This window comes from Phalacrocorax carbo, chromosome 6, assembly GCF_963921805.1.
Source record: "Phalacrocorax carbo chromosome 6, bPhaCar2.1, whole genome shotgun sequence".
Lineage (NCBI taxonomy): Eukaryota > Metazoa > Chordata > Aves > Suliformes > Phalacrocoracidae > Phalacrocorax > Phalacrocorax carbo.
Genome location: NC_087518.1, coordinates 15642918 through 15669551, shown reverse-complemented (window position 1 = coordinate 15669551; position 26634 = coordinate 15642918). Strand labels below are relative to the sequence as shown.

The window sequence follows — 26634 nt, the reverse complement described above, 5'->3', positions numbered from 1 at the left end:
TATTTCTCTATACAAATATAGCATATAAATTAGAAAATCCAGTGTTATCCATAGAAATCAGAAGAGTTTCAAGATTGACACTGGATGTTTAACTATCTCTTTCTCTCCAGAATTTGTGAAAAAACTTTCAAAAACCTTCCCTAGCATTCACTAAATTAAATGGCATTTATGTTAAAATATGCACCACTTTCTTGCCTCCTTACAAAATTGAAAATGCCCTCTGATAATTTGCAAGTTTATTATTTTCTCAGTTTATTCTGTGGTTTCAAGCCACTAGCAGTATGCTGGATTATGGTCATTAAAAACCACATATCTAGAATTTATGTGTAATACACTGTTGAACGGGAAATACAGGATTGTATGGCACATGGCAATTAAATTACTGTACTGTACGTAATGGTAAATAACAGAAAGTAAAAAGGAAAAAAATGAAATCCATGATCAAAAAATGTAAGCTAAAGAAATGACTAGAGTTCACTCATGATTATCATTGACACTGCTGCTCTCAAAGATTATTTGAGTAAGGATTTTGCTATGGATGTCCTTCTTGCTTGCTTCATAAGTAAACATTTGCTGAGCTGATCCATTGTTCACAGGGTCTGTGGAAATTTAGGGATGGCAGTACTTCAGAAGAACACCTACTCCAAGGCCAGTGTCCCAACACAAGATGAAAGAAAGCTATTATCATGTGCCACAGATATTCATCTAATCTGTTCTTAAAAATCTCCAAGAAAGGAGCTTCCATTACATCTATATGAAAAAATGTCCTCATTTTCTTTCTATTTACAGATTCATTAGACACACAGTGAAAAGGTGTCCTTTTTTAATAACTAACCTAGTTATTCTTGGTATATAAATTAAATTTACCACTCCTACTCTTTCTCCAGTGGGCACTGGAATACAATTGATCATCGTCTTCTTTACAACAACATTTAATGTATTAGAAGACTTATGTCTCCGCTTTAGTACTTTCTAGACTAAACAAACCCAGTTCTTTAAGCCTTCCTCATAGGTCATGCTCTCTAAAACTCCTATCATTCTTGTTGCTCTCCTTTTGTCCCTTTCTAATTGGTCTCTCTTTCTTAAATTATGGTGATCAAAACTGTACACAGCTTTTCAGATGGGTCTCACCAGTGCTGGAAAGAACAGAATAATTGCTTCCTGCTCCTTTTCCAGTATTACGTCCATCCCAGAATTAGATCCAACCTCATTGCAATGGTATTCCATTGTTGCTGTATATTATGTGCAATCCAGATTCCTTTTTCCATGTTATTGGCTCATCGGTACATATGACTTCTCCCTTGTAAATGGACTTGTCTTTAGTGAATTTCAGATTACTTATTCTAGATTTCCTCTCCAGTTTGAGACTGGAACAACTTATTGAGCAGTTAAACTGCCCCTACTATGCTTGCAGCTCCTTGCAGCTTGGTTCATTATCAACAATATTAATTTTTTTTTTTTTATTTCATTACGGAAATAATTTCTTATAAAAATGCTCCACAGAAGCAGTTAAAGGACAGACCTCTCTGGAACCCTGCTGTAAATGCCCCTCCTATCTGACAAAGAATAACAGAAAATTTGTCTGTAGCATTTTATTTGTATCAGTCGCACACCCATCTTGGGGTGATTTCATAATTAATTTAATTAAAATAGTATTATTTAAAGTTCCAGCTTTTATTATTGTAATCCATTTTACATTACATGTTAATTACATTACAAATTAATGTATTCATTTGTATATTACAACTATATGGTGGGACAGTGTTAAAGTCCTTATGAATTCAAAGTATGTCACAGCTACCACTTTCTTCTTTAGACACAAAGCCAGTTACCCTGTGAAAGGAAATTAGATTTGCTTGACATAATTTGTCCTTGACAAATACAGCCAGACTAAATATAGGATAGGTATGCTATGTAACAGCCATCTAGATCTGCATTCTGTATTAGAGAGTGGCCCAAAACTGTCACCTAGGAAAGAGTGCAAGAATAAAGTGGTAAACAATTTCCTATCTTCAAGAACGTAACGTAAAAACAGTCTATCTGTTCTGAGATAGGAACCACCAGTTGATGACTAGGAAAAGAGAATAAGGGTGAAGCAGGTATAAAGTGATCTGATATACACTGAGATGGATAGATACCATCATACAGTCTGAAACAGACATCAAGCTACTGAAAATGGACAGTAAAAAGATTACTGCCTTTCTATTGATTCACTGATTAGTAATTTATTCCATAGCTTTCCAGCGTCTAAAATAAATCTATTAATAAATCCCCACACATTTTATTTGTAAAGTTGAGGACAGTGTTTGCCTTCCTCGAGCCTCCAAGGATCTCCTATATCCTACAGATGAGTTGTTGAATATAATCATAAACAGTTCAGAATAAAACTGAGAATACTAGTACTGGTAAATACTAGTAAAATAGCTAGTATTTCATGTGCTCTGTCTTTAATCGTGTACCCATTTCCATCATTCATATAATTTCTTAAGTTTTTTAAGTTCTTGAAGTTATTTTGATACAGACTTCCAATTTGCTTCTTATATGTTCTCTTCCTGAATAACCCGTTACTGTACATTGAAAAGCACCCTCTTCACTAAATGTTAGCTCTCTTACATTGTCTTGTCCATCAAATTTTCTTTACAGGTTCAGGTTTCTTGAATTAGTTGAAACAAGTGTATGGATTTCAGTAACACAGAGGTTGTTATTACCTGTTTTTTCACGTCTTGCCTTCGTTCTGTTTTTCTCATTCTATGCCCTGCACAGATCCAAAACCTTTTTTACTTCATGGTCATTTTCAGACAATTTGGCCTTCTTTTATAAACTTAGCTAACTTATCTCTATTAATAAGAAACAGAACTCAAACCAAGACAGCAAGTCCTTAATACCCTTCTCCAGTTTCTGAAAGAAAAAGTTGTTCTTAACAAGTTCCAAGAACTTGAAGGATTCTGTGTTCTGTTGTTCAGGTTTGGGTTGGTTTTTTTTTCAGTTGGTATCCAAGAAATTGAGTTTTCTCATACTTACCACTTCCTGTCTTTAGTACAACTCTATTGATCATTCTAAAACAAGCATCATTTGCCTCTTTGTCTCCCAATTGTCTATCATATGACCCTGTTATAACTTCATCATTTTTCCTTTTTATTTCTGCCTAGACATTATGAACTTATAAACTAACTTAGTATCAAACAATGATTCTTCGTATAAAAGCAATGTTTTATTTTTCCAGAGGGTTCTCTACCTGAGAGTTACTTGCTTCTATAGATGGTTTTTCCTACTCCAGATAAATACATATATGGATAACTTTCACCCTTGTCCTACTGTGACTGAGTTCCTCCTAAAACTCCTACATATTTCAACTCTCACGTATTGTAGTAGGCTAAAGAGTGAAAAGAATTCTATCTTCAAATGTGAAAGTCATCTTCAGGCCAGAGTCCATCCATAGCTGACAAGCTCTCCACTTACTAAGCATATTCATATGAAATGGAATAGTGGCACTCAGTCTCAGCTGGAAAGTCATGGCATGCTGGCATCATGGCTTAAATATATGCTTTAATTTCAAAACAGAAGTTTGTTTCTTGAAATTTCATCTATTACAAAACAAATTTTTAACAGTATCAGACCCAGATACCTCAGAAAACAATTAGGAAAACATGTTTGCTGGCAGAAGGGTATTTTAAGGACAAGAAAAAGTTGTCACTAGAATTCTAAATACTATTTTGGTGTGTATATATACAAATATAATGCATATTTTATATAATTATATAATGAATTAAAGAACTTATTGTTTTTAATACTATAACATTATAATGATAACTAGCTATAACATTATTTCTAATAGCTATAGCAATACTATCGCATTCTTTTCAATATTATAACTATAAAATTAAAGCAGATACTTTATATTGGTGGATCTGGTCTTTAAGCTTTCCAGAAATAAAAGGTGCTGCATTTTCTGTTTGGAAACATCTGTTTCAAACATATCAAAACAATAAACGTTTCAGTCAAGGTGTGTGCTTCACCCCTTTGTCTATGAAACAGAAGTACTGAGCCTGCATACTGGACACTTGGCAGATTTCTGCCTACTGACAGCAACATTATCTGAAAACACATATTAAGTATTCTAAAAGACAAAATGTTGGAATGCTAATAAACCACAGAACATCATGACCTCCTCATTCTAAACATATACAATGTAAATATTAATTTTAAACTATGTGACAGTAAACTTGTTTTAATTATTTTGTATTTTAATCTTCACTTAACTTTCATATCATTAATATTGTAAAACATTAAGAATAAAAGCAAATTACTTACATATTTACAAAAATATTTTTATTCAAAAATTATATTTATTCGTTATACAAATATTGAAATTTACAAAATCAAAACAGTGTTGGGCTTATGGATGTTTTTTCACCGTGGGCAGAGGAGAAAAGGTTGAATGCTAGCATGCTCAATTAACATACTCTAGAAGACCATGTGATCAGGATAGTTATTTGCTCTCTCTGAAACACAGGATACTAAGAAGAATAACACTGAATTACTAAGCATTTTTAAACTAAAACATCTCTGGAATTGAAAATATGCATCACTATTCATTTTAAGCTATATTGGTTATTTTAAAGCGTCAATAGAAAGATACTTTTAAAACCAGTTTAGAACCATTGGTTTACAAGTTGCCAAAGGGAAGTGCTGCACAGGCTTTTCAATATTAATGATTCATCCATTTACTTTAAAAAAAATTTTATTTTAAAAAAAAACAAACCAAAAATTCATTCCCAAAAGTGCATATTTCTAAGATCACTATTCATCACTATGAAGGAGGTTTTTCAGTGATTTTCTGCTGAAAAAGTTGTCTTATGAAATTCCGAAAATAGATGCAAAACTTCTAAAGAATTATAGGGAAGAAAAACATAAGACACCAGATAAAAAGCCAAGACATTTAAGTTGTTTCAGGGACGGAAATAAATACCAGAGCTATTATTTCAGATCAAAGAACATATCACTTGCTTATTATTTCTTTGCAATATTAATTTAATCTTGAAATATCAAAACAGTAAAATTATAAAACTGAAGGTGAAAATAGAGCTGACTAACCTGATCTGGAGAGGGTCTGTGGTTGGAGTGTTGTGGCCTCCCAGGAGATCGATGATGGTGGTGGTGGTGATGGTGGTGGTAGTGATGATGGTCATCATCGTAGTTATCTGCCATCAGTTTCATTCTGTTTTGTGTCTGTTTAAGATGTAAAGTGAGACAATTCTTTTACATGCTGGAATATATTACTCTAACAGTGTTTTAGGAAGACCTTAGCTCTTTCTTAGCACTCTCTCTCTCTTTTTTTCTTCTTTTTTTTTTCTTTTTTCCTGGTAGCTGTAGAGATCTAACAATAGGAGTCCAGGCTGCTGGCTCACAATGAAAAGGAAACAGAAATAGAAAAAGATAGCAAAGTATGTGAACACATCTTCTGTCCCAGTTTTCACATGAGTAGAATTTAGAATTGCACAAAGAAGTCAGAAAAGTATATGATCAAGGATGTTGTGATTGAAGGGTGTCAACAAAGACATTCAGCTTTTCTAAATGTACAATTTTAGAACAGTTTCCTATTTTTTCCAGTCTATTATTATGTCTTGCCAATTAACTTGTAAAATCTCACTGAAAGGAATGCTAAGTGTACTTCAAACATTCACAGTTAGCTACTAAGGCACGTCAACAACAATCATGAATAGTTACGCTAAAAGCTCTATTTTGGCTTAATTATTTTTATTGTACACCAGGATTACCCTGCTAAACAATAAGGTAAAAGAATCTGAAAACTAACTGATACAGACACAGGCACTTAGACAAATAAGTGATTATGGAACTTGACACATGTTACTGAATGAAAGTACGTCTTAGATATAGATCTTAAAAAAAAGATCAACACTTCAGCTACTGCCGTGTACAGATAATAAAATCTATGTCACCATGAGATAACAAGATACATTGCTGCTCTTTATCACTATTACAGTTATTCCATACCACGAAATGCATAGACGGGAATAATTCAAACCTTGCTCATAATACCAAAAATATCTTACTACCAGTTGCCCAATACCACTGAATACAGTACTTAATTTTTCTGTTGCAAAGGACCAACTTGAACAGATGAATTTATACACAACTCATTTATTCGGGTATATTCCTATATTAACAGGTCTAACTGGCTTCCAGTTTGAAGTGCTCAAGAGATAGTTAGTATCCCATAGTTACTACGTGGTAAATTTCTCTCCAGGATTATTGTAAAATGATTTTCCTATGAGAAAAAATCCAATATCAAAATCTCATTTAGGAAAATTTCCCTGGTAAGTATATTTTAAGAGAAGATGTAAAAACTCAGAGATTGCTATTAAATTCCCAAATTTTAATGATCTTTGCTAAAGTAGAAAAGAGATTTTGAAATAAGCGAACTAAATTTTCATATTACACAATATTTGAAGTATAACAAAACCTAATGCGAGGAAACCTATGAACCACAGAGATCACAGGAAGTCCTGACATGTCTTTTTAGCAATTGTTTTGGCTTTTTTTTTTTGGTAAATGTCACAATGCTTCTCAAGCACTTCATCTGATGTCCATTAGAAGGATCATAGAACACTATTTTACAGGAAGGGACCTGCACTCAGTTCAAGAGAAAACAACCAAACAAACCAAACCAAAACCTTAAGGCATCCACAATAACAAGATAAAGGAACAACAACCACATTTCAGATGTGCACATACTTTAGCCACTGCCACTCTTTCTGAGCATCTCTATAGCACTAAAACAGCGTCTTCCCAGTGTTAGAGAATAAATGTCCTTCACAGGTCGAGTGGTGGATTCCTTTGGAAGGGAATTGCACTGGCACTATATGGTATCATTTCACATTTTTTTAACACTATTTTCTGCACAGCTGGAGACATTTCATTTTCTCCCTTCCAGATAAGAAGATGGAAGCATATAGCCGTATGAATTTCAGCTATGAATTTCTACGAATTTTACCAAAAGACCAACTCAGTCTGAATTGTCATAGCTGACCTGCTTGTCCTTAGATTCAAAGAGGAAGACCTTTTGAACAAAAGAGTGGAAAAGATGGAGAATTAATAGACAAATAATAACCCACTTACTGTAAACACTGTAATATTCTGCCTCTTTGGGGAAGTTCCTAACATTTTATTAGTTTATTTTCTTATCAATGAACAGCCTTAAATTTCTACTTTTCAACTGTATTCCATAAAAGAATGTAAAATCTAAACAAGATGATATATGCAATCCTAAAAGTGTCCCCAGTAATGAGGTGTTGGGGATTAGACATGTCATGGGATAAGAACTGTAAATGAATGATGTCATCTTTCTAATTTGGTGCTGAAATATAAATAAACCACTTCTAATGTTTCTTCCTTTTGGATGCCAGATTCCAGTAAAATGTGCACAAAGAAATGTTAATGCTCTAGTAGGCTGTTCTGAAACCAAAATATATAAGAAATGTGAAATGAGATTTTTTTTCCTCACTCAAGTGATCATCAAACCATCCAAACCTTTACATGAATTGAGATTGTCATTAATTTCTTTAAATGATGCTAAATATTTTGCAAATTATTATTTTTAAAAGTTTTTCATTGCTATTTGTTAGATCTTCACAATAACTAATATGATTTTGAGTTTCTGTTTGTGCTTTAGCTATCGTCAGAGTGCTATACTTCTACACTGAATTGTATTTTTCAGGTACGCTTAATTTTGACTTAAGAAGTGCAAAACATGGTATGATTCAAAACTTTCAAAAGTGGGACTTTTGAGGAGGATGAGCAGGAGGATTTCTGAAGGAGGAATAAAAGTAAAGCCACCTGGAGGAATAATGCAATCCACTTTAGGTCCTTCTAAACAAAAATCTGTAACATTACTCTTGTTTGCCTCCCTTGCTAACCCGTTTAATCTTTAGTAGGCTTTTAAATGCCGGGTATATTTTTATTTGAGGAAGAAATTAATTAACCACATTGGAATTCATTCAGGACCCCAGGGCTTCACGCTCCTACACTTACATACACGCACATACAGAAACACACAAAAAGGCGTATACATTTTAGGATGTTGATTTATTGGACAGACAGTAAATCCTCATGGACTGGGTCCCACACCAACACATTAGGACACTGCTTCAGTACTGACTGCGATGAAAATATACCACCTACTGACTTGTCAATGCCATAATTTCCTGCAACATCTTCAACATACTTGAGAATTTCCTACTCAGGAACATCCAAGACCTTTTCTTATATTGCATTTGAAAGCACAACAGAACATTCAGTATGATTCTGGATGATGGCGGAACTCAATCTTGAAATGTACAATTCACAAATATTAAAGTGATGATTTTACATGCATTTCAATTGTGCCACGTCTAATTTGTATCATATGTTATTCTGCATGAGTCACTCCATATCTGAAGTAGTTATATCACAGAATCACGGAATCCCAGGTTGGAAGGGACCTCAGGGATCATCTAGTCCAACCTTTCTAGGAAGAGTCTAGACAAGATGGCCCAGCACCCTGTCCCGCTGAATCTTGAAAGTGTCCAACGTGGCCGAGTCAACCACTTCCCTGGGGAGATTATTCCAATGGTTGACTGTCCTCACTGTGAAAAATTTCCCTCTGGTGTCCAATTGGAATCTCCCCAAGAGCAACTTGTGTCCATTCCCCCTTGTCCTCTCCATGTGACTCCTTGTAAAAAGGGAGTCTCCATCTTCTTTGTAGCTGCCCCTTAAGTACTGATACGTGGTGATGAGATCCCCCCTAAGCCTCCTTTCCTCAAGGCTGAACAAACCCAGTTCTCCCAGCCTATCCTCATATGGCAGGCTTCCCAGTCCTTTGATCATCTTGGTGGCCCTTCTCTGGACCCTTCCAGCCTGTCCACATCCCTTTTTGTATAGCGGGGACCAGAACTGTACACAGCACTCCAGGTGTGGCCTGACAAGCGCTGAGCAGAGTGGGATAATGACCTCTTTATCTCTGCTGGTGATGCCCTTTTTGATGCAACCCAGCATCCTGTTGGCCTTCTTGGCCGCAGCAGCACACCATTCGCTCATGTTGAGCTTTCTGTCCACCAGGGCCCCCAGGTCCCTTTCCACAGAGCTGGTCTCCAGCCGGGTGGATCCCAGTCTGTGCTGCACTCCTGGATTATAGTTTTCCCAGGTGCAACACCTTACACTTCTCCTTGCTGAACTTCATAAGGTTCTTGCTGGCCCACTCTTCCAGCCTATCCAGAGTTTCCTGCAGAGCAGCTCTCCCTTCTGGAGTGTCTACTTCTATGCTCAGTTTGGTGTCATCTGCAAACTTCATCAGGCTACACTTGTTCCCTTTACCCAGATCACTTATGAAGGTGTTGAATAACGTTGGGCCCAATATTGATCCCTGGGGGACTCCACTTGTGACAGGTTGTCACTTGGAAAAGGAGCTATTTACCACCACCTTTTGGGTGCAGCCTGTCAGCCAATTCCCCACCCACTGCACAGACCACTTGTCTAGGCCATGATGCATTAATTTCTCCAGGAGGAGGCTGTAGGGAACCATATCAAAGACCTTGGAGAAGTCCAGGTAGACAATGTCCACTGCCTGCCCCATGTCCACCAGGCAAGTCACTTTGTCATAGAAGGCCACCAGGTTTGTCAAGCACGATCTGCCCTTAGTGAAGCCATGTTGGCTTTTCCCAATCACGTGCTTCATTTGACTTGTGATGGCCCCCAGGAGGATTCGTTCCATAACTTCCCCAGGGATTGAAGTAAGGCTGATGGGCCTATAGTTACCTGTATCCTCCCTCGAGCCCTTCTTGTAGGTAGGGGTCACATTTGCCTTCCTCCAGTCCTCTGGGACATCCCGTTCTCCACAATTTCTCGAAGATTATGGAGAGCGGCCTTGCGATGATGTCAGCCAGCTCTCTCAACACCCTCGAGTGGATGGCGTCAAGGCCCATGGATCTGTAGGGGTCAAGCTCCTGTAGTAATTCCTGTACTAACTCTTCCTTCACTGATGATGGGTCTATGTTTGGATCAACCGGGAATTTTGTTCCCAAAGCCTGGGACCTGACAGTGTTGTTATATATAGTTATATATTTCAATAGTTATATAGTTCAAAAATTTTTTCACATTTTCATCTCAAAACTAGCATTATTGATATGGTTTTCCTGAAAATGGGGTTTCTCAAAATTTACATAGCCACAGCTCTGGCAACAAAATTATCATATCAACTGCTCTTTTTGAAAATGCCTGGTGAACACAAGGCCCACACCTGAGAAGGAACAGTATTTAATTTGGATTTATACTATGAAAGAAAAAAACGTTAACTTGTAAAATGCAACAATTAGTTAACTGTATCTCCTACATACCATGTATAGCCTTATTAGTTTTACCTACACAGTTTCCTCAGATTTTTTCGCTTTACATTTATTGACCACATTCAATAAATACTGTATCCATTTTGAAATAAAGGAATGATAGAGGAACTAAAAGCAGATTAAATCTGGGTGCACAGGTATATTAACCCTCAGGGCTTGAAACAGTCATCTTTGATCACTGTATATCACTATTTGCTAAGCTGTCAAGGTCATGAATGGTATGTGTAACTGAATTTTTAACCCACTTACCAGAGAATTTATGATCTATCATTGTAAGAAAACTGACAGATATTTCTTGCCCTCCTAAAATTCTGTTATTTTAAGTAAGGATCTACTGAAGTGAAATGAAAGTCTTTGATTGACTGGTAACAGACTAAATTGCTTAACAGAAATCTGTAACTGTAAAACTATAATACTAAAACTGTCTTTTAAAAAATATTTTAGCAAGGTGGCAATAGGGAACTATGCTTTGATCTGTCGTCTGGATCAAGTTAACAGCAAAACTCTCATGCATGAGGTTCAAATGAGGAAAATAGTAAGATTTGTTGCTCTGGGATATAGGTGTAATACCATTCAATAGCTATTACTTTCCTTCGGATTTTCTTTTCAATCTCCCTTCATTAAATGGAATTTGAATAATTTCTAGAATATTCGCTTTCAACAGCGTAGGATTTTTTCCCTATATGATACGGCAGGGAGGCAGATAAGGCCTACAAGCTATCCTGGAGATATCCTGTGGTCTAATTATTAAAGCGTGGAATTTAAAATCTAGAGACCCGCATTCTAGTTTTGATTCTGCAATGGCCTCTTGCTGTCTTCAATGACACAGAACCTCTGTTTCTTGCAATCTCACTCTCTGAAAATAAGCATGCTAATATTTCCACAAAGCACTTTGAGATCTTCATGTGGCAGATGTTTGTTCTAATCTTCCTAAATTTTACTAATAAATTATTTAATCTGGGCTTTTTCCCCTAAGACAATAATTTTAGAAAACAAAAATAAAATCTTGTTTTAACTTTCAAATCCAGAAGGTAAGGATCTAAAATATTGTGTGCTTAAGACTATATAGTTCACCACGTTTATCCAGAAATTGCATAAACTTAGTGGAATTAGCCTGGATTTAATGAAAGCATGTGTAACTGCAATTGGTTTTCCAGTATGAATCCAGTGCTTCAGGCCTGAATTCCATTCGCTAAGGGTTAGCAAGATGTTTGCTAATTAAGCCAGGCCTGTACTTACTCTGTCCAAATAAAATCAGTTTTCATGTCAGAACAATATTTTTACACATTCTGTGAAAACCGTTATCATTTGAAGACAAGTGAAGAATCTCTTATCGTTTCTACTGTTGCACAACACAAAAGTTGCTAAGTGCCATAAAATACAATTTATAGCTCATTTGTTACTTGATAAGTTACAGTTAATTAAATATTGGACAACAAACACTGTACTTGGCCTCAAATATCCTTAAAGTTCACCAAATTACATTCATCACTCACAATCTGTTAAAGTGCTATGACAGTTTGCATGAAATGAAGACTTTACAAAACCAGCATATATTTGTTCATTAAAAAATACTAAGTATTCCACAATGTACACTGTTACGCTTGTTTAACAGAGGAAGACAGTATTGAAAAGTAGCTACAAAAGGCATTTCAGAAGGGAACACAGAATGCTGTGTTTCTAAGTAACACTTATGTTGACTTCTAAGACCAAAGAAGTCATCACAGACTGCACTGAAAATTAAAATTAAATGCTGTGTAAAGCCTGTGTTTCTAGAACTTGATCAATTTCACCACCTTTTTATTTTTTTTTTAAACTCTTCAGCAGGTTTCTATTCATTTCATTTCTGTTGTCTGAACATCATCAAATATTTTTCTGAGATCAAAACTAACAAGTTCAAGTTCCAAACTTGGAGCCTCTAAAAAACATGTTCAACATCACTGTAATTTAGTTCCACCCTCTTTTGAGCGTGTCAAGCTTACTAGAGGTACATGCATCCTGCATAAGTGATTTGATAACAAGCCAAATAGTGAGCTTAATTTGCCATCAAGAAAAGAGATTTGAGATTCCATTGCAAACTCTGAGTTGAAACTTCTTTTGGTTAAACTTCTTGATATACCTAGAGATTTTCAAGCACTGTTTCAGTAATTATCTAGCTGAAGCAAAAAAAGGTAATTCCAAGGCTATTATTTTTCAAAAGCCTAACCTTGAGACTGCTCTCAATTCCTTTTAATGTTAGCACACTTCTTGAATCAACACATGATTAAATGAGACAAATAGTTAAAATATACCTAGCAACTAACTATGTTTTTGACAGAATGACCTGTGTCATTTTTCCACAAGCTGAAGAATTTGTTAATTGGCCGTTGCTTTGAAGGGTCTTTTGCCGATACTGGAGCTGCATGGAAGAAGTAGACTTCAATATTCTTCAATATACTTCAAAGTATTCCAGAGCTTGTACTACTTATGCTAATTATTCAGGCCACTTCTAACAACATAATACGAGCAACATAATGCTAATTATTTCAAAAATAAATTATACTTTTGTCTTCAATTGTTAGAAATATATTATAGAATAATATTCAATTCAGGCTTTTTGTTGTTGTTGTTGCTTATGCAGTGGGTTTTTAGACACCAACAAAATTCCAATAGAAAAAAAACTTAAGTCATGAAGACTATATGTTTGCAAGCACTCATCAGTAACCAAAAGAAAACAAAATACAGTATGGTAACTAACTAGGAACTCCAGATGCTAAATAACTATCATAATCATAACCTTATGGATGTTGGAATGCATCACTATGGGGTAGAGTTGTATTTTACTGAGTGCTTTAATTATGCAGTTTCTTTTTATAACATACCTGTAATGTAATCTATTCTTATATTCTTACTTTTAACAGTATTTTAACATGGGTTTTGCTGCTTTGTTTCCCACCTCCATTGAAGAACACAATTAATTTTTTCCCTGTTAAAATTCCAAACAGGCTAATAAGCATGTTTTTCTTTTCCTGTTACAGTATATGACTTGCCTTGGAAAGTGTGAGAGACAGGATACATGCAGGCTAAAAGTGTGCATGATGGCTTGTTGGAGAAAAGTTTGGTTACTCCTCATTTAACTTTTTTTTTTACCTCATTAATGATATGGCATTGCATCTGAATTAAAGAACACAATAAATTTTTTATGCTAAGAAAGCATATAAATATTTCTTTTTCTCATGTATATCTAGTTATGTATTAAACTTAACTCATGTGATGTTTTACATTAAAATCTTGTAATTCTTATCATTTGTAACATGCATGTAACCAGAACAGTTGTTCTTCAGGCCCTGTCTGCCCTCCCCAGTTTCACAGGACAGAGAATAGGGTCTAAAAAACAGTACTGAGTGTTTTCCAAGTTTTCATGAAATCCAACCTTCATCCCAGGTGAACTACAAAAGCAATTACTGGTCAATTAGATACTCTCACTCCTGGTGCAGCAATGGAAAGCAGCTTCCAATGCAGATCTTTTCAAAGACTTGGATCCGATAATTTAGTGCTGAACATGAGCACAGAAGTTTTACATATATTTCAGTTCTTTTTTAATTACAGCACTATTTAACTCATATTAACAACTGTTACACCTGCTGCTTTGCAAGACTGACTTATCCTGGAAGAAGTTAGAGCTCATAGTAAGTCTCCCTCTTCACGAGCTGAAGGATAACACTCTCACAAACACCAGCTGGGATATTAGACACTTGGCAGACGAAGACAGGCAGCAGTTCCAAGTGCCAAGCAGACACTTATCTAAAGTACTAACACCAAATTTCATCTTTCCTGACACTTGTGACTGAACAAAGCTATGTTCATTTGAACATGGTCCACCTGACTTTTTAGTTGCGGTCTCTGCATTTACAGTTTGTGTTTTGAAGTCTTTTTAAGTTCTGTGGATTAAAAGTATGGCTTGAAGCACAGGAAATATCTTGTAATAATACAGAATACTCAGTAATGTATGGGCTAAAGTCATGCTAAAAGTATTTGTCTGAGTCCCACTGCTAAACTTGGTAATTACATTGAAATATGTAAGAACATAGACACAAAGAAGTGGGTTAAAAAGCATAATTAAAGCTCTGAAACTGTAGCTGCCTGAGGATATCTCAGGCCAGGTCCTACTAAATGCAGACAAGCAACGTAAGAGGAAACAGTTCTCTGGGGTTTTTTTTCTTTTTTTTTTTACAACAGGAAATAACTCATTAAAAAGATACTTCCCCACAATAATTATTTAAAACCAGACATGAATCAGAAACTTCAGTAGCTAAACAAGACCACTGAAACTGCAAATCTCTGGTTAGGAGCACTGATTGGCTTTCTGTGTCCTTAATATCTGAATAGTTCATTTCAGCTGTAATTTTTTGCAGTTTCATTACCAAGGCAAGCTCTCTCATTAGTATCATACAGAAAACATAGCCTAGGTTGAAATGACTACATTTCTTCCACTGTATACAATAAAAATTGAGAGATAAAAATAAATTTCAACACACTGATGGTAAACATGAATATGGACCACATTGGAGATAAGATCACAACACTGTCTTGACATGCTTTATAGAGACACTTTACCTATAACTAATTTTTGTTTAATGCTAGATTGTAGAAATGATAAGTTTTATCCACCATAACAGGAGCAGAAAAATTTGACAGCCAATTTTTACAATATTTTTTTAATAACTGGCTACTTAGCACTGTACTGATGCACTGATGAAGGGTTAAACTAGATTTAGCTTTAATATCATGGGTTACTTTGTCGAAGAATTCAAGGACTTGTTTCAAAAATGTCTCATGGAGAAAAAATAAACCAAACAAACAACTTTTTAGCTTGGGAGATCACTCATTTATATAATGGAGATATTCACTATTCTTATCTGAGAATCTTAATACTCATTTTCACCTATCAAGCCAGACAGATCAAAAACTACAGAAGTTCCAGTGTTAATATACACTTTATTTTATATCTGCATTGTCTACTTTTTCCATTTAAGACTTTCAGTCTCAGAGGAGTTCAACCGTTTCTCTGAACGAAGTGAGTTACAACAGCTATAGCTATTGCAAGATTCTTGTATAAGTTCACAATGAGATAATCACCATTGAAAAAAGGTGCCATTAGACACAGCCATACTTAAGATACGATATAAATTCTTCAAGAATGAAAAAACTCTGACCAGAGAGCAAACCAAAACAGATTGTAAAGCAGATCACCAACTACAAAGCAGGAAAGGACTTATGTACCAAGCCTGTGATGCCTTCGGGGCCTGACTGCTCTAGGCTACAAGGCCAAAAAAAGCCCCCCTCATTGAAAAATGTGTAAAAATACCAACCAAAAGAATCTGGATTTCTGAGAGCGTAAGGAGGAAAAAGCAATACCGTATCCAGCTATGACCTGAGCCCTTCGAATTTAATAATCTAAATTGTCAGATCTTACTGAGAATATGTGAAGAGTGTGTCAGCATTGACAACATTTTCAGTATTTTTCCAATGCAGAACATTTCTTCTGAATTAACCTATTTGATCAGGCAAAAGCTATCAGCTACACACACATATTCCCTTTCTTACCTTGTGCTACATGGAGCCTGCTCTGTTAAGCTATAGGGAGAAGTGGCACTCTGCTGTTTCACCCCTACACTAATCTGTACACACTGGGTTTATATCCAAGCTGCTTGTACTTGGCAAAATTGAGAATTACAGATTCAGATTCAGAAATACAGATTGAAAATTCAGATTACAAATGAAAAGAATAAAACCCAACGTTAAGACATGTAGAAATATTGCCTTAGGATATTTCTCATTAATAGAAAAGTATAAACTACAAGGATTCTTAAGACAGTAAATAAATTTAAGTTCATTGAATGCATGGGCTGCTTATATTGATGTCAATGGGTTCTAAACAGACACATTTAAAATCAGAGATTAATAGCCATTTTGCTACATTGCCTCAAAATTTTTAAAGAAAAAATAACCAGACTGATTTTCCGTATTCGACAGTTCAATATATAAAGTTACCTCCCCAAAATAAAACAAAGAGCTTGTGTAGCATAACTGTAACAAAAAAAAAGTCCTAAAATTAAGGGTCTCAGATTACTCCTTTGTTCAAAGTTAGGTGCTTAAAGCTTGAGCAAGACCAGTATTATGAGCGATAATAAACAGTATAAACAGAAGAGTGGAAAAAAAAAAGCACAGTGGTCAAATATGTTTGCAGTACCCACATAAATGGCTTCATTACATGGATTCTATTTACTGTGCAGTAACATTTAGACTCAACAGTACAATAAATCTCTCTCTGAAGCAGACTGTGTAAATAACAATAATAATAATCACCACCATCATCATGTATTCTGTGCTCTTACAATATTGCCACCTGTGAAATTCAAGGAAATCAGAAATATTAGCTTAGTCTGACAACATCAGAAACAGAAGCGATAATGTTTAGGAACCAACACAATACCAGGACAGTGCTACCAATCACAAGGTCTAAAGATGATAATGTCTAATGGTAAGATATTACTAATAATTTCTAACAGTAAGAAAGCATTGCAAGACTTCTTTGTTCCCACACTTGTTAAGCATTGGAGGGCTTAGATGCAATTAATTAATGCACAGTGTTGCAGAAGAATATATTGGGCTGCCAGAATAATCATAATCACAACAACTTCTTATCCTATTCTTTTTCTTATATAGTAATATAAACACTTTCAATATCATAAAATACACAATGCAATACAGCTGAATTAATCTAATGGGGAAAATATAACTTGGGGTGTTTTGTTATTCTTAAGTGCTTGATGCCACCACCGTAATATCACATTAGCGCTATTTGTGATGTACTTAACTAGAACAGTATATGTAATGCAACACACTGATTCAATTCCATTTTACTCCTTTGCTGCCGAAAAAGTTCTTTGAAATATTTGGGTGTTAATTATTATGAAATACTTCCATGTATTGCATGCAGGAGAAAATATTGCTAGTGGTTAATTTGCTGAGAAACTGTGGTTATACAGATTTTTAAAATTCCTTGATTGTTTCTCAATGTTATTTCATTAGCAATACGTTCATGTGATGAAATATAGAGCAGTGAACTAATAGACTAGAGAAGACTGCCAAACACCAGCTTTGCCTCTGGCCAGAGTATTCTGTACACCTGCAGTCTTGAAAACACTGGAAAGGTTTCCAATTTCATGTTTTGAAAAGAAAAATAAAATGCTCTCAAGGAGTTAGAAGACCTTGCATTTTGGCCAACTCCACTTACGTTTTTGGCTCTATATCCCAAAAGCAGAAAGAGGCAACTGGGAACTTTTCTTGCAGTATCCAAGTTCAGAGTGAATCAGTAACATAGCAGTGTCTTCTGCTCTTACCAAAGTCTCCTGAGATGTTCTAAAAATGGACTTTTAGCTAATCATTTAATGAAAGATTGCATCACTATACAAATTTCTCTTAAAATAGCTGTCTCAGAATTCTCAAAAGGAGTCTTGGCCAGGGTGATTATAAATATTATGTAATCATTCAGCCAAGCCCTCGTGGTGATCTTGTTTAATACTGTATTTCTGAAAGGATTTTTAAGCCTACTACAAAGTTCTGTGGCTCTCAATATACAGCATTTGGTGTATGAATCAAAACAATTCCAGTGGTTCTGTTTTTCTGGGATCACATTACTATGCTTCCCATTTATTTAAACCACTAAGCAATAAATATTTAACCAACAGACTGCAACTTCTAAATTGTATTTAAATCATTACAATTAAATACGCTTATTTCTTATGGGAAGGTGTTTCCAACACAGAGGTCATTAATACTACTACTAATTTTTAGGTGGGTACACTGTGATACAAATAATTTTCCTAGGTTATCAAAACATAATTTGATAAAACCTGCAATATTACACCAGCACTTGAGATAAAACCAATGTTTTTCTTCCAGATTAGAAATAGCAGGAGTTTTACTTAAATCACATAGTCGTTATCCATAAAAAGACTGCTCAACTCATTCACATAAATAATATTTTTGTCTCTAATATATGTACATCTGTAGCTTCACATTTAAAATAAATCACATATGTTCTCATTCCCTTACAAAGGTGGTATATTTCATTTCTTTAAGATGTTTAATTTTCCTTTTCAGTGTGAAGAATTGTGACAAATTACTTCAAAATCGATGTCTTGGTAGTTTACAATCTGTTTGACGTTCCCAAAGGCCAGAAAAATTAGAATAGGAAAATTGTGAGAAAGGCTTTCAACAGCGTATTTGGTGCTAGGAGCATTATTTAAGTCATCAACTATTTAAAAAGAGAAAAATCCCTGGAATTTGCAATTGAGACTTCTTTAAACTTCCTTTTTTGAACACATTCTATTTCTGGTTTAATTTTATTTTAGTTTAGATTACTATTGGGATGTCCTTTGTCAGTCTGCAGGCACTGTTCAGCAATGGAAATCAGTACATTTGTCAATGTGGAAAACATTGCTATTTTATGACTAAAAATAATAATTGATTAATTAAAAAGAAAAGGATGCAGGTGTCTTTTTGAGTTTGGGGGGAGGAGCACATTTGGGAATGAAATACTTTGCCTCTAAACTGAGTAATAACTGACTTCACTGTTGTAAGAAAAACCACATTAAAAAACCCCAGAACTTCAAGTTTATAACATGGGTACACCAAGATGAATATTCATGCCTAAGCAGGCAGTACACTGTATTTGTTTTATCTTTGCCAGAATGGTATGTTTACACAATGGCCTATTACTCCTAGATATTGAAAATCTCTTGGTACTTTTCTTCCTGTCATGGAATTTTTCATGCCCATTGCCTGTAGCACAATGTTAATATTCTTCTGAAGCAACTCTAAGGAAGCTGATGGAGAGCCAAGAAGCTTCCAGTTGAAATACAAAATATACCAGGTTCCTTTAGGATTCTACCAGAGTGATTAGAAAAGTTTTCCACAGTGTAAGCCTGTGGTAAAAGCAGCTACATTTGCATTTAGGCAATTCAATCTCAGTGCAAGCCTGCAATACATTACAACACAGCTATATAATCTCTTTTTCTGGCCTTAATCCAACAACAATAAAATTCTATAAGTAACCTCAATACTTTGGGTTACTCCATTGAGTTTAATAGAATTGGCCTCCTGAACCTTTAAGACATCTACTACATACTGTGCCCTATTTCTTTAAACATAAAGCAGGCTTTTGATGCCTACAATTACCTCACATGGTGGGAGCCACCACAGTTTTTGTACAGCATTCTGAGTACCAGTAGATGAATTTGCAAACATTCTGATGTTCCAACTAGGTAAGTACCTATAAATGTTCTGAAGTATATCCATTAAAACCCAAAACCCTTCCCTTATATTGCAACCCTCATTTGGCCTCATCAGAGAAAGAACAGTAGTTGGCCCTCTCCTGCACATGGAAATATTAAGGAGGAGCAGTCACATTTTTTGTATGAAAAAAAATTCTGACTCTAGGAAATAGACTTTCATCAATACGATTTTCCAGAGTAAGACTCTGACTTCCCTTCTCATGCCTCAAAGGGCATTTCATGGGAATTTCATGTATACAACCAGAAATCTTGGATTCTGATGAATTCACATACATGCTTCTCCTTCTTTCTCTCTTTCAAGAAACAGCCTTTGTAGCTCTTTCTCAAAAAAAACCCCAAACTCTTTGTACTTACTCTTTCGTATCAACAGAGGACTTTACAAGCTACAGTGATCCTACCTCAGGTACTGAAGCTACCAACTCAATAGCAATAGCAAACCAACACACTAGTTTTGGTATATAATGTGCTTTTTTAGGTATTATCCATTGCAATAATCCATAGTACAGCATGATTTGAAACGGCTAGATATACGGAATTGGAGTTTATCAAATACGTGACAAAGTCTAGGATGCCACAGAAAGAGACTGCAGCAGAAACAGTAACTCAGAGAGTTTCTGAGATAGAAAGAAACTTCCTAAACAGCAAACAAAAGCAAAAAGCAAATCAAACTGCCAGATGTATGATGATGCAGCATGAGGGTTGAAGTTTCACAACAGCTTATTTAGGCAAAAGTGATTCACCTGTCTATAAAGATCACAAAATAAAATTTGATTGAAATAATATTTTCTATTTCAAAGAGTAAAGCTCATCCTCACTGAAGGCTAATCTCAAATTATTGCTTCTTTACTAAAATGACAAGCCTTTGTAAAACAAGACGTTCTTGGGAGACATGCAGGACATAAGGAGAGCAGATGCAATTAGAAGCTCAATTGCAGGACCACATGAACTCTGCAGTATAATGAGGAAAATAAAACAAGATTCTTTAAAGAAACTCCAGGATGTTGCTTCTATATGAGCTTTGCTGACATCTATAACAGTGCATGTAGATTTCCAGGCAAGGTGAAATTATGTTCAACCAAATTTCTAACTGCAGTTAGCACTCTAAAATAATTACAAATTATTTCCCAATAGCTTGACTACATGATTTAAGACATAACCTACTTTACACTGCTTTACACTGCAACAACTGCCCTTCTGTTTTGCAGGTCTAACACAATGGTGAAATGAAAGTCTGCTTCTGAAGAGAACACTTCTCAACAAAATTTGGAGAACATTAGAAAGAGCACAGGAATTGTAAAACAGAGACAGAAAAATAAGTGGAGTAAACCAACTTTTTTTGAAACACTGCAGAAAATATTTTTACATTTAATGAAGAAATCTCTTAAAATCGATGCACCTGTAATAGTAGAAATTTTGTAGCATCACAGAACAAATATAAAAGCATTTTTCATGTTCAGGAAATGCATTATTTGATATGCAAATCAAGAATGGGACTTCCTCTAGGACATAAATATATCAGAATAAATGTCTGACTTGCAGATGCTGAAGGAGATTTTTATCATTGCCCACCATTTGCCTCTCAAAGCAAAAATTCCTCCTACAGTATAGAAGAGGATTGGATTTGGTGGCCTAATGTCTAGCATTATCTAGTGAGTAATCTTCTAATATTTATATTAGAATCACATTAGGCTGGAGAAGTTGGGCTTTTTTCTTCTTTCTTTCAGCAATATAACAACTGTGGAAATGGGGGATGGGACAAATAAGGGCATAAGAAAAAATTTGATGCTGTAGCTGGTCATTCACTGAAGTTCTAGAGAATCAGAAGTAGATTGGGAGACAACATCTCTCAAAGAAACTGAGGAACAGGGTGGATATATCACACAGTGTAGAATCTGTCACTTCCCCACCGCTACCCAGCACCGTCACAGCAAGGAAGAGTAGCACTAACAAGCCTTTGTGTCGGATGCACAAAGCTTTGGGGGTTGACAGTGGTTCTCCCCAAAGGGATTAAAAAAGTATGAATGATCTCTACGACCTCTATTATCAGATAATTCTTACGAGTAATAAAGTGGTGACCTAGTTAAACCACATTCCTGTTCCTGGTGTCTCTTTTTTTTGTGGTGTCTGAGATAACAGGGAGATTATTTTGGCATCAATTTAATCTAGTTAAATAGCTTTACTGAAGATCTTTATCACTATAAATAATGGAGGTATTTGAAGTATTTGGTTACAATTCTAACTGGTTATGCAAAACAATGCTTCTCTAGCAATCCTCTTCTGCTGTTCCTTCGCTCTGTCTGAAGAAAGTTATGAATGTTTTGAACACTTTCCAGCAATAGCTTAAAGGTACAAACCCAAACAAAACAAAACAAAACAAAAACCACCCCAGTTTGCCCAAGTCTCTGATGAGTATTTTAAAAATATCCATGACAGGTATCATGGAACATGGCAAACTGGTGTATTCACTTACTCTTCAGTAATGAAAGATGAAGTTGAAAAAACAAGATATCTAGAAGAGAAAATAATTGCCTTCTCTTTTCCAAAGCAAACCAAAACAAAAATCCCTAAAATTATTTGGAATGTAACATCATCTGCTCCGATGCAGCACAGAGGATGAAGTACTAAAAAGCATAAACCACATCTGCCTATTTAGCATACAAAATTTGGGTGAAATGTCTCCTGGCCAGCTGACTGACCTGAGACATGAGTGCATCATGGTTGGAATGCCTGTAATGAAGTCAGCATCACGAATGGATGATAAGTTCATGCTCAAGGGCTGCATCCTATTTTTGCAGATCTGTGGGAAAAAGCTATAATGATTAGATGCATGAGGTCAGAGTTGTTGGGAATTTAGCACAGCATGAAGAGTTTTCCTTAACTTTCTGTTATTGAGTGTATGGAGTTCTACAGTATGTAATGCATGATTCAGAATAAAGAATCATAACATTGACTGTGTAGTATGTCCTAAACATTATTATTATGGCATGCTCATTTGTAAAGTGGCACACTGCCTGACAGTAGAGTGGTTACTTTAACAGGCTAAGGAGACCAGAATGGTTTTGACGATGATATTCTCCCCCTCCTCAAGCAACAATCACAGAATTCAGTAATGTCACACAAAGGAAAGCATCAGATACAAAACCTTCAGACTTGGTCTGAAAACATCTTTCTCATCTTTTTCACCTATTCTGAAAGAGGAAAAGTGTATAACAACAAACATGACACACAGCACTGGTCTCTAGTACCTAGGTTATCTGAATATCCATTTTCCTCTTGCCTACATTACCTCTTCTGGCTATGACTATTACCTTTTAAAAATCAGGGGAAGTAGCCACTGCACATTATGCAGAGTTTTAAATGTTTTAATTAGACAGAGAAGAGACCTATGTACTGGTTGTGGTACATGTGTACTGTGTCTAGTATCGTTATTTTCCTCATTGATAAAGCAGAACTTAAATTTGCTTGTGATAAAATCTATTTCTAGAGTTTGAAACTACATGGTTTATTTATTAAAACCTCAAATGAGGTTTATGTCAAAGACAGGGTGGTTTTTACTCGTTTGAGAACTTATTTTAAGAATAATCATGATTTCCAGATAACCACTTAGAAAGCTTGATATCTTCACACAATTATTTTACAACAGATAAGGAAGTAACTGAAGAGAAGAAGGTTAGAAACAGTCAACTGAATTGATAGATCTTGCTCTATGCCAAGGAGCATCTGCTGTCCTCTGTCTCACATCATGAAGGTTGGAAGGTATATGGCGAGGGAAAACAGAAAGTGTATTGGCTGCATATAATATGAGCCAAGCAAACATGCAGCTAAATACTTAATAACCATAGAGAAGCAATACAGAAACACTTTCATTGAACACCTCCTACCTTTTGTAACTGCTGTCACATGTCAAACCTGGCTTGAAGGCTTTCAATTTGAGGTTAAAATCGAATAGTACAAATGAAAATAATGACAATTTTTTGTTGCCATGAAAATAAGAAAATTAATATCTCCCTACCTGCTGTTTTAACTGATGTACTAATCTGTCTTTCTCTCGTTTAAGAGCCATTACTTCATCTTGAGTCTTCTTTTTCTTTGAAGCTGACAGTTCAAGCAAGGCAATGTTTGCATCTTTTTCACTGATTGCAGCAAGCAAAGCTTCCTGTCTGATAAAATAAAATAAAATATAAACTGTTATATTCTTATTAAAAGAGAACATATACTACTATATCATACTGCATAAGATGTTTCTTTTAACCACCACGAGAACAATCAATTACCTTCTGAACACTCTAAATAGCAAACATGGTCAAGTCTAATCAAATAATGAAATAAACTGAGTAGCCAAAAAAGTTCTCTCTATAGATTTTTCATTATTTAACTATTTCATAAAACATTTACCTCAGTCTATTTTACTCCAATATGATATTTAACAATATTTCTGTAAAATGTCTTGCTTTTAAAATTCTTTGATATTCATTTTTTAGAATTAACCTTCCTGAATTCTAGAATATTTTACATAAATTTGTTGTGAATTATTCAAATCATAGAGATTGAATAATAAAAAGCAAAGTGATACAGATAAAACATCTTTTTATATTATCCTGTTAATTTGGTACCATAGAGACCTCAGCACAGATATCTCTGGACATTTTCCTCACATTTACTCACATGTTTTCCTATGGATTTATTATTATTCATTGTGTCACCACAGTACTATAATTATAGAAGTAAAATATAACACCTAGAAAAGAAGTTCCTTGATCTTATTGTTCATGAGGAAGCTTTTCCTTTGGAATCTTGACCCCTCAATCTCCATAAAGCAAACAGAAACTTACCACACTCAGAAAAATATACAATTACATAGAAGCCTGCGGGGTCACATCATAAATAGTTTGTGAGGACACAAGACAAAGGTAATTTTTACAACATGCAGTTGGAAACACAGATCTTGCAGTATCTTATTATTTCTTATACTCTAAAATGCTCACGTTGGCAATGCCATAATCTACCCCTTATTTTCTGAAATAAAAGAAATATATTCATCTTCTGCAATGCATTCAATGACTGACTATGACTTATCAGCCAAGAAAAAGCATATAATATTTAACAGCTTTTACAAAAGAATGTGTTATGGCCTATGCCTTTTCCTAGAACTCTATAAGATCAATCATTAAAAAATAAAGGTGGATAAATGAGCCATAAATTAACCTTAGGCTCCAACTGCTAATAAATGTAAGAATACAGCTCATGAACTTCATAGAGTCAAGGTGAGCTAGAAGTTTGGAATTCTCACAGTCCTTTGGCTTGCATTAAAAATGTAAAGAAAGTTATTTAACTTTTATTTCAAAGCTCCTAATGTATTAGTGTAAATATTTAAAGGACAATATTTCTGATGGAGTCAAAGAAAAACAACTCATTTATTTTACTCCCAAAGTTATGAGACATGGATCAATTTAAGTTAAGCAATTGCATTTTATTCAAACACTTAAATAGTCTCATCTACTATGCTGTCTTCTTCATTCTAATCACAGTTAAATGAGAAAAGGAGGCTCAGAGGGGATCTCACTACCATGTACCAGTACTTAAGGGGTAGTTACAAAGAAGATGGAGACTCCCTTTTTACAAGGAGTCACATGGAGAGGACAAGGGGGAATGGACACAAGTTGCTCTTGGGGAGATTCCAATTGGACACCAGAGGGAAATTTTTCACAGTGAGGACAGTCAACCATTGGAATAATCTCCCCAGGGAAGTGGTTGACTCGGCCACGTTGGACACTTTCAAGATTCAGCGGGACAGGGTGCTGGGCCATCTTGTCTAGACTCTTCCTAGAAAGGTTGGACTAGATGATCCCTGAGGTCCCTTCCAACCTGGGATTCTGTGATTCTGCATTTAAAAAGAATGCCATAATTCTCTAACAATCTTAATTTAAATGAAAGCTATTAATTACTTTTTAAAGTATTAAACAGGTATGTAATGGGAATTTATCAAAGGGTCACATATCCATAATGCTAATCTGAAATGCAATATCGGTATATTGTTTTCTATAAACCTCATAATAATGCATAAAACTTGTTGCTTGATAATCTGTAAAAGACTGTTGGCATTTTCATGTGTTGTGCCCAAATACAGTATCAATTGCTTAACATTTTCAATAAATCTTAACTTGTTAATGCAGTGTAATAGAAGAAAGCCAACTTGCTACTGTATTCAACAATTCTTCTCACCCTGCAGAAAGCAAAGAATTCATGTACCATATAAAATCTATGCCCTCTTTAGAGCATCTGGCTCAAACAAGAAGAAAAACGTAACACAATTTCATTTTTTTCTCCACAGTACCTTTGACATACAAGTCTGTACTTTTCTGTTTTAGAAATGGGTGCGGTTTTTAGAAAGGGGTGGGTTTTTTTCAGGGATGATAACAAGCTTTCTGACAGTTTCAGCAACAGGTATTCCATGACTTTAAAGCCAAAGAAACATCATATTACATTATTATGTAAAATATTCTTCTAAATTAAATAAGATTAGGTTAGTTCCTCTACAGTTATCTGATAGCAGACTCTATTAAAATTACAAGGAAATGTTAGTCAGAAGTTTTGACGGTATTCCAGTGGTTTGCATCAAGAAACATTTTTCAATTTTTAAATTCCATCAAGTAACAATTTTGTTGTTATTTGAACATTATTTAAAAAAGGTTTCACAATGTTCCTCTAGTTTTCAGGATACATAGGACAAAGATTTGCCTTGTCTGCAATTAACACCAATGTGATTAAATATGAATATTTAACTTATGGTAATCATTGCTGTAAAGTAGGTACCTCTGGTAAACAGCAAAATATAAATCTATTTATACCATAATTATTAGTCTAAAGATATTTAATAACTTAAGATTAACAGT

The 26634-nt window shown here is 35.1% G+C and overlaps 1 protein-coding gene across 2 annotated transcripts in view; it reads right to left on the bottom strand.

Annotated features, from left to right (window-relative positions):
* The window catches only part of ERC2 (ELKS/RAB6-interacting/CAST family member 2), a 535854-nt gene that overhangs the window by 136611 nt on the left and 372609 nt on the right, over positions 1-26634 (bottom strand). For both annotated transcript variants that reach the window (XM_064453879.1, XM_064453878.1), the window contains exons 14-15: positions 23754-23901; positions 5095-5229 (exon numbers count right to left, since the gene is read on the bottom strand). In XM_064453879.1, coding sequence (XP_064309949.1) covers positions 5095-5229; positions 23754-23901 — 283 coding nt within the window. The remainder of the gene's footprint in view (positions 1-5094; positions 5230-23753; positions 23902-26634) is intronic.